Source organism: Panthera leo, chromosome C1 (genome assembly GCF_018350215.1).
Source record: "Panthera leo isolate Ple1 chromosome C1, P.leo_Ple1_pat1.1, whole genome shotgun sequence".
Lineage (NCBI taxonomy): Eukaryota > Metazoa > Chordata > Mammalia > Carnivora > Felidae > Panthera > Panthera leo.
The window spans coordinates 217,642,925-217,652,148 of record NC_056686.1 but is presented as its reverse complement, the minus strand read 5'-3'; the positions used below and the strand labels follow the sequence as shown (position 1 = coordinate 217,652,148).

Here is a 9,224-nt window from a genome sequence, read left to right as displayed (position 1 = left end):
TTTGCTTTTGGATATGCTCTGGGTCTTTCCTTGGCCAAACCGTCATGGCATCTTGGATTGGCCTGTAGTGGTGACCCCACAGGCTGCTGTGACATTTGTAGTTCATGGGCACCTCACCTGTGCTCTTTCGCCCTCGTAATGCGCCTGGTTGGGGACGTGGCATCTTATAGTGGGAAACTGAGAAAGTGACCTGCCCAGACAGGCTGTCGGAGCCTTCTGGCTTTTTTTCAGTTCTCTGTGCGAAATAAGGTTGCAGAACATTGTGTGGGGGCGGGGTGCTAGGCCTAGCTGTGGGGGGAGGGGGTAGCCTGATACATGAGGTGCCTCTGGCAGGCCCTCCCGGAACGACATGGAATTCGGCTAATTTCTGATTCCCTTGATAATGGGTGCAGTCGGGCCCCAGGTCTCTGGAGTGCCGGGTCTCCTGAGTCCCCCCCCCATCTGGACCCCCTGGGTGTAAAACGGGCGCTTTCCCGGTCGGAGCAGCAAACACCTCTGAAATCCAGCTTCTGGTGTTAGGCATGTGCGTGCAGTTGGCTCTATGCTGGGCTGAGGTCAGTTGTGAGGACACTTGAAAGAGGGACCCTTCTGGTGAAGATGTTAAAAAATGCAGTCTACTTGCAGGAAGAAACTAAAATACTTCCCAAGCCCTTATTGATCCGGAAAACCGGTCACATGATCACCGCAACCGAGTTTTAGTAAAGCAGCTCTTGGGCCTCCCTTAAGTGTTTGCCTCAGGATGATGTAAGTTTCCACCACGTTGCCTTAGAAGCAGCAGTTTGGTAACTTGCGCTGGCCCCGCCCAGCACGCGCAGGCGCCTTATCGCCCCTTCTGCGCCCTTAGTGGAGCTGGTGGCCTGCAAGTCCCCCCGCCACGTTCTGAGCACACCCTTCCCCGGAGAGTGTGGAGCCAGGCTCCTTGCCGGGGACCGGGACTCCATTCGACGGGGTGTCACTGAAGAGAAGGACCCCTGACTTTCCAGAGGCGTGAAGCAGAACGCTTTTTATCCACTCGGCATCTTCAACCAGGAGCCAGTCTGCGACTCCCGAGTCCCCAGTGCCCAGAAAGCCACTGTCCCAGAGCCGTCCTGAGTGGACCTGGCCTAAATGTTTAAGGTTCTTTATTTTCAGGTCTGCGCTTTGTTTTTGTCCCTGTGCGTAAGTCCTGTAATGAGAGTTCTTAGCACTAGAACCACATCACGAAGTCAGTTATTTATATAAATACATTCCACCCGGCAAGATCATACAATAAATACTTCAACAAACTGGTGTGTAATACACTTAGGTTGAGAAAATGGAAGAGGTCCGTGGCTTTTTCAAGGGTAAAGCTTCTCTAAAATATGCCCACTGGACGCAAAGGGAAATCCAGAGAAGGGTGTGGCCGCAGCAGCCCTTATCGAACAGCCAGGGGAGGCAGGACCCACAGCAGCCGGCCCTTCCCGGTAGGGTGGGTACCAGTCCTACTGAGAATCGCACCAGGCCTGCCAAGGGCACCGAGTGCCCGGTTCACATGTACTGTGCCCGGCCCCCCCTCTTCCCCCCTGCAGGAGGGAGGTGTTGGGATTCCAAGAGGGGACACGAGCTGTGTGCTCTGGGAGATCGGTCAGACCTGGCCACCGTCACCGTCCTGAAGCCCGCTGGATGGTAAGGTGACTGCAGCCACCGCCCTCTTCCCTCTGGGCCTGAACACACCCTTGTCAGACTAGCCTGCCCCCCCCCCCCCCCGCCCCCGCCCCCCTGCGGCACCAGGTTCCTGCAGCCACCGTGGCCCGGGCTGCCGTGTAACTTCCCCAGCGGCACCTGGGAAGAAACACCTGTGTCCCCTCACGGGACCACCCCCCGCCAACCGCTGGCCTCTCCGCCCCAGTCCATCACTGGTACAGCGTCACATGAACTTGGGACCCAGCTTCCCCAAGACAGAGCGAGTACTTCTGGGCCGCTGAGCCCCATAGAAACGTTTGCCGAGTAACAGCCCGATGGGGCTCTCCTCCTCTTGAAAGACCACCTCCTGAAATCACTCCTGGTGCCGTGTGCACGTCACCTCCCTGGGCCGCTGGAGTTGGGCCGTCTCTGGGCTGAGCGGCAGGACCCACACGGGCAGTTCCAGGGGCTTCCTCCGGCGCGTGGCCCCCCGCCACTCCGGCGCCGCCCGGCCCGGATATCGTTCGGACCCGCTTCTGTTTGCCGGGCACAAGGAAGGGCCCGGTGTGGCCGCTCAGACGCCGAGGAGGACCGCGCTGAAGTGGGAGCCGCTGCGCACGGTGAGGGAGGAGCCGCTGGCGTTGTCCAGGAAGACGGAGGCGTACTGCCCCATCTGCGGGGAGGGTCAGAGCCAGCCTGGGGACCGCCAGCCCCCCAAATGCAGAACCTGGGGACTCCCCCAACCGTCTGCATCCGAGGACCCCAGGGGGACCCCGTGCCACCCGGCGGTGCCTGGGACCTGACCCTTGCAGGTCGCCTTACAGCGACCACGGCTCTGGCCTCCCAACTGTGTGGGAGCTTAAGCAAACGACGTAACCTTCCTGTGCCTTCGTTCCCGTGTTTGTGAACAGTGAGAACGCTGTCCATCACCTACACTTAAATAAAAACTTTCCATTCTGGTGACCTCAAGGCAGGTACTTTACGTAAAGAGCTGAGCGGGGGGGGGGGGGGGGGGGGGGGGGGGGGGGGGGGGGGGGGGGGGGGGGGGGGGGGGGGGGGGGGCCTGGCATGCTGCTATTTAAGGGTCAGCTGTCACTCCACATGTCTGCACTTCAACTCTTTCTCTTTGACTAAATCCACGTATCAATTTGTCACTTGCCAAGGGCCCCACGGTGCCAGAAGAGACGGTCACGCAGGATCCTGTGTAGAAAGTAACTACATCTGCTTCCCACGGCTGCAACAGGCCCAGGGTGTTACAGTGTCAGCCTGAGGGCACAGAGCCGACCTCCATTCCCTCCTGCCACCTGTCCCTACAGGGAGCCCCAGTCCTCTGTGGGATGCCGGGGAGGTCTGAACACAGCGGACTGAGGAGCAGGGCGGCCGTGCCCGGGGCCGGGGGGAGGCTTTGCTCTGCCCGAACCCGTGTGAGCTCCCCGGGGCGGCCCCCGATCTCTCCCAGGCCTGGAGTCGGAGGGCACTGTTCCCAGGGATCCTGAGCACCCACCCAGCCTCGCCCAAGTGGTGCCCCCCGTGCCCGAGCCTGTCCCACGCACCTGCAGGTACAGAACACCGTTTACGGAGATGGTGAAGAGCTCGCTGCTGCTCTCCAGGCCCATGACAGCCTCCAGGGAGCTGCAGCCAAAATGGGAAGACCGTCAGCCCGCACCCCGGGCCCCACCAACCTCCTGTGCTCACAACCACCCCAGCAAACGACAGCCGCCCAGCTCAGTGCAGTGGTAACAGCTGTCCTGGCCAGGTCTTCTGGTGGAGGGTGGCATCCACACTGGATCCTCCAGGGGAGTGGGGACAGTCTCCACAGGGCCAAGGGGGTTCTGCGAGTGCCCAGAAAGGCAAGCCTGGGCCCAGGCCAGGGCTGAAAGGTCCCGGCCCTGCTGCAAAGAGGACACAGGCCGGTGCAGCTGGAAGTGGGGGTGTGGTGGCAGCAGTGATGCCAAAAAAGTGGGTTCAGGCCAATCTATGGAAGGTTTCCAACCGCAGACTGGGAAGTTCCGAACTCTGTCTCCAACTGCTGTGGAGCGCGGGCGCGAGCTCTGTGCCTGGGCTCCACTGGGGGCGCTGGGGATACAGAGGGTGCTGCCCCTTGCCCTCCGGGGTGCAGGTGCCACGGAAAAGAGGGATCGTGTCAGGGAGCGGACGGCGAGAAGGAAGTTCACAGGCAGAAGAGACAGGGGCCGTGATGGGTTGCACAGGCACTGTGGCCTCCGGGTGACAGCGCAGGTGAGGGGAGCGGGCAGGCTGGGGAAGTGTTGGGGCAAGCACCGTGCGCCGCCCCCCCCCCCCTACCCCCCGCTGCTGGAAAAGGATGGCCTGATGGAGCCGGGAGCTGACTGCGAGATCAGGAAAGAGGGGAAGGAGGCGTAGCGTCACCGGCGGCTGGTGCGGCGGCGCTGGCGGACAGGGTCTTTCCAAGCTGGGCAGCGCTAGGGTGGGGTGAGGAGACTGGGGGGGGGCGGGTCTAGTGCCGGAGTTCCCCCCCACCCCCCAACTCACGCGTTGCGCTGGCACCGGGACTGGATGCAGATGAGCAGGCGCAGGCGGTCCCGGGGGCGCGGCGGCCCCCGCCTGGGCTGCTCGGCGAGCGCTGCAGGGGTGGGGGGGGAGGGGGCGGTCACGGGCGGCGGGGTTCCGAGCGCTCGGGGGCGACCCCCCGCGCCCCGCCCGCCGGGAGCCTCACCCGCGTGCAGCGTGGCGGCGAGCGCGTAGAAGCCGGCGACGGGCGCCGTGTACTGGCCGCTGGTCAGGTTCAGGCCGGGGCCGCGGCGGAAGGCGCCCTCGGCGTCGGGCTGCGGGGCGCACGGAGGTCAGCCCGGGCCCGCCCGCCCGCCCGCCCGCGTCCCCGTCCCCGCCCCCGCCGGCCCGGGCTCACCAGGTAGTAGCCGCCCAGCTCGTGCAGCGCGCGCCGCTCCACCGACGCGTCCCGGCGCAGGCGGCCGTGGAAGGCGGCCTCGACGCGCGGCGACCGCGGGCCCGGGGCCAGGGGCGCGGCCAGCAGGGCCAGCACGCCCGCGTCCCCCGCCGCCGCCTCCTCGTCCTCCCGCGGGGCGGCCGCGCCCGCCGCGGGGCCGCGAATGCAGGGCTCGGGCTCCGCGCGCTCCCGCTGCCGCACCGCGCCTGGCACAGAGCGAGCGGTGGCCGCGCCGCCCGCCCACCTGCCCGCGTCCCCGACCCTTGCCCCGGATCCACTACCGACTGCACGCGCCCCACGCGCCGGCGCCCGCGCTCCGGGATCCGCGGGAGACCCCCTCGCCGCCTGCAGGGCCTGGAAAACGTGGCTTCCCGAGCCCGCGGCTGTTCCTGTTTTCCCATCGAACTTTGGCTACCGGGAAGCTCGGGGCGGACTCACTGAACCCAGCGCCCGGGTTCTGCTGCCTCACCTCTCCATCCTGCCCACGCCTCCCCCTGCCCACTCCTGTCTTCTCCGCTTATAGCGAGCTGAAGGGGAGGAAAGGTTCTCCTAATAGTTGTCATAATAGAGTGAACTCTGGAAGATACTGGGAGATAGGACTCAGCAGCTGCCCAAATGCAGGGCCGTCTCCCGGACATAACAGCTCAGCGCCCCGCCTGCCCTCCCCCTCCCCCCCCCCCCCCCCCCCCCCCCCCCCCCCCCCCCCCCCCCCCCCCCCCCGCCCCCACCACCCCGGACTGCCCAGGACACTATCCTCCCTGCCTCCCGTGGGGCTCTTGACCAGCAGCTGAGACCTGCCAGGGAAAGAGGCAGGGACACAGGTGATCAAGGGGAAGAAGCTGGGGTCTCAGTCCAGGGCCTGGGGTGAGTGTCAAATCCCCATGGTTGCTTTGTGATCAGAGGAGCACTTTGCAAAGTTAAGAAGCTCTGATCCCTCACTGACGGTCCCCACTCTGGGGGTACGGGTCCCCTGGCCCCGATCCCAGATGGGGTAGGGTGCTGGTCCCCGAGTGGCCAAGTCCTCCTTCCCCTGCGAAGCCTCCCCCTTACCACGCTCCTCCCGGACCCCCAACCCGACCCTCAGCCTCACCCAAGCCCCCCTGTCACAGAGCAGGGGCCTCCTCGAGGGCTGGCCCACGCGGCCATGCCCAGCCACCTCCTCCAGGACACCCTCCTCCGGCCCCACTCACGCCGAGGGTGCGTGTCCACATGGGCGCACCCCTACCTTTCAGCAGCAGCTGGAACTCCTCCAGCAGCACTTCAGGTGGGATGATGGGGCCAGGGGGGCCCTGGGGACCAGGGGGCCCCGGGGGCCCCGGGAGGCCAAGCTGAAAAGGAAACTCAGCAGTGAGGAGACATGTCTAGTGAGCTAGATGTCAAGAGCAGGTTCCAGGCCTCGGGCTAGAAGGAATGAGACAGGGAGCCCCGCAGTCTCCAGGGCCCCCAGGCTCCCACCTGTCGGGAACCAGAGGGTGTGTCAGTCCAGCCTGACCGCAACCCTCCCGGACGGCCGTCCCAGGCCAGCCCGGGCCTCCCTCCCTAGGGTACAGACGGAAGAGAAAGGGGGTCGCTGAGGGCGCTGCCTGGCTTTCCAGGGGTGCAGGAAAAACGACAGCAACAGGCCTCAAATTCCGGGTCACCTGGGGCCCCAGCTTGGCACTTTCTGTGCTCTCCGACCCCAGGCCAAGGGTGAGGGTCTGTCCTCGCTGGCACTGCTCGGGGTGTGCCCGTGGGGCTGCAGAGGGGGGCAAGGGGGTGACGGTGGTGGGCTGCAGGTGCAGGGAAGGCCTTGCAGGTGGAGGCCCCCTGCTTCCCCACGGGTCCCCCCAGGACACACACACGTGCACACACGCTGCTGGAGCTCCCGTGCTCACCTTCAGCTTCTTGGCCTTGCCTCTGCCTCCCCTCTTGCCATTGACGCCTTTATCACTCTGCCTGATGAAGAGCATCCAGGCATCCCTGGGCTCGATGCCGTGTGTCCCCTCGGCCGGGGGCTCCTGGAACACAGCCAGCCGTCAGGCCGGTTTGCCTCCCGCAGTGGGTGCCGCCCCCGCCCTGAGCAGACAGGACACTTTTCGGGATGTCCCTGTGCGCAGGACGGGCCTTCCGCACCCTCGGGGCCTGGTCCTTGTCAACACTGGTGTCCTCAAAGCCAGCGCAGCCCCCAGCCCGAGCTTCCCGCCCTCCCGACGCAGGGAGGGTGACCAGGCCGCACTGCAGCCTGGGCTCCGTGGAGAAGAGGGCCTGGGCCGCGGGTGGGGGGCGGGGGGCGTGGAGCACCGAGCAGGTGAGAATCCTGGCCTGGCTGGCCCGCCTCTTCCGGCTTCCCTCCACAGGAGCTCCCTGGGAGCCCGCCAGCTCAAAAGTGCTCGGGAGGAGGCCACTGTGCCACCAGGGCCCCCTGTGCGGCCCCCGCTGGAGTGGACATGGGTTACGGCAGCTGACAGCACAAGAACGGGACGGTTAGGAGGCCCGGCGGCCTAGCACTGATCTGTTATGAATGCGGAGTGACACCACTCAGCCTCCTCAGGACCTCCAGAACAAGGACAGGGGAGATTCTAGAAACATCCATTCCTGTGTGCACGCTGCATTCGGACCAGTGCCGACACGGAGCAAAATCCCAGGAGGTGCCTTTCAGGGAGGGGCCTTTGGCTCATCAGCCACTGGGCCTCAGGTGGTCTGGCCCCAGGTGAGGCCACCAGCTGGGAAGGAAATCGGCCCAAGGGCTTAGATGAGGTCACAAGCCAATAACAACGGTGGCTGAAGGGAGGACGCCGGGGTTTCAGAGCTGGCCAGGACCTGTCATCGGAGACCGAGCTGGCGGTCTCCTGGCCACTCCGCAGGGCCTGGGGACTTCCTTCGGGAGCTAGTGTGCAGTGGTGGGGACACGGGGCCCCCCGTGCCAGAAGAGCCTGGGGTTGGACAGAGAAAGGGCTCAGAGTGCCCAGGGCCTCCTGGGCCGGGCGAGGTGCCGTCCTACTAGCTGCTCACCGTGGACACAGGACCGGGTTCCACCTTACGGCCTCGCTCTGCCTTCGTCGGGAGCGTGTGCCCAGAGGGTTCCACAGAGGCTGGATGGGCGCGCCAGGCTGACCCTCCCAGCTGGGCCAGTACTCAGACCCCAGTTTGGTTTGGGGGGGCAGAAACAGGTGGAGGCGAGTCACCCTGGGGCCGGGGGAGGTGGCCCGTGGCAGTGTGGGTGGGTGGCAGGCAGCTGTCCTGTCCCACTGGGGTCCCCAGCTGTGAGAGGCTCTCAGAAAGGAGGTGGGGGAGCCTCTGGTCCCGTGTGGGCCCCACAAACAGAGTCCGAGGCCAGAACCCCTCCTGGGAGCACCCAGGCCTCTTGCTTCCAGGTGACTGTATCCTGACGTCTGGCCACCCTTCTCCAGAAAGCGTGACCCATGGTCTGGGTGGGGTTGGCCTTCCTGACTTCCAGTGGTGGGAGAAGCACTTCGGGGAGGCTCCTCCCAGGGAGCCCTCCGGCGGGCTGCCACCTCCACCCTCTTTGGAGGCGGTGTCCTTGGCCTTGGTGGCTCCAAGGGTGAGCTGAAGGCTCCTCTGAAGTCCCCTCCCCCCGCCCTCGGGCCGGGCACTGTGTGCTGCCCTCAGAAGGCGAGCTCAAGATCATCCCCTCAGGGCCAGAAGCCGCAGGTCATTAGGGGCCCTGCACACACCGCCCCCACCCCCGACACGCTCCCCAGACCGAAAGGGAAGCACTTTCTTTGTTGTTTTTCAGAGAGAACTGCGCCTAGTAAATTCGGGGAGCGGCGGTCACACTTTCACAAATAGGTTCTTCCCAGTTTCATGCCGGTCAAGTTATTTACATTTTACCCACTTCCCAACTTCCTTCTGCCCCCACCCCGGGGAAAAGGCGGTTCACCCGGAGCCAGTGGAATTTTGCCCTTAATGCCGCAGAACTACCCCCAAAGTCCCGGCCAAGGTTGGCCCTGCCGGCGCCCGACCGCGCGGAGGGGCCGCGTCCACACTCCCCGCGTCTTCCCGGAGCCCCGCCGGCCACGCGCTTCCACCGCACGTTAGGAAGGCGGACGTCCGCCCGGGCCAGCCCCGGTCTCCGCCCGCGACGCCGCGCTGCGCTCGGTGCCCCCACCCCTCCCCGGGATCTCAGGGACGCGCGCGCTCCGGGTGGGGAAACCGAGGCCCGAGGGGGTCCGGCGTCTTACCGGCGGGCGGGCGGGCGGCCCCGCGCGGTTCTCCGCCGGCAGCTCGTTCCCGGGCCGCGGCTCCTGGCGGGCGCGGCTCTCGGCGGGCTCTCCGGGCTCCGGGGAGACGAAGCCCGCGGCGACGGCCAGCAGGCCCGCACAGACGAGGAGCAGGCGGGCCCCGGCGGGGCGGCGGGCGGGGGCCATGCGGGCGGCGGCTCCCTCTGGGCTCGGAGCGCGGCGTCTGGGGGACCGCGCTCCCGTTCCGCGCCTTATAACGCGCTTGAATCCCCCGCCTCGCCCTTCGCGCGTCACGGCCCTGCGCCCCCTGCCGGGCCCGGCGCGCGCTGTAGCGGGTGTGCGCGCGCGTGTGCGTGTGCCTGTGTGCGAGAGCGGTGCGTGTGCCTGTGCGCGCGCGCGCGCGCCTGTGTACGAATGCGTGTGCCTGCGCCTATGCGCGCGCGTGTGCCTGTGTACGCGCGCGCGCACAGCGCGGG

General features: G+C 66.1%; 1 protein-coding gene across 1 annotated transcript; it reads right to left on the bottom strand.

The window, feature by feature from the left end:
- Positions 1-1,104: 1,104 nt before the first annotated feature.
- On the bottom strand, positions 1,105-8,934 carry ERFE (erythroferrone). The gene is made up of 8 exons (XM_042950728.1): positions 8,749-8,934; positions 6,442-6,564; positions 5,793-5,895; positions 4,529-4,773; positions 4,337-4,445; positions 4,153-4,243; positions 3,195-3,273; positions 1,105-2,314 (listed from the first exon to the last, which is right to left on the bottom strand). The coding sequence occupies exons 1-8, from the start codon at positions 8,932-8,934 to the stop codon at positions 2,216-2,218; spliced, it is 1,035 nt and encodes a 344-aa protein (XP_042806662.1). The 3' UTR covers positions 1,105-2,215.
- Between the last annotated feature and the right edge of the window lie 290 nt (positions 8,935-9,224).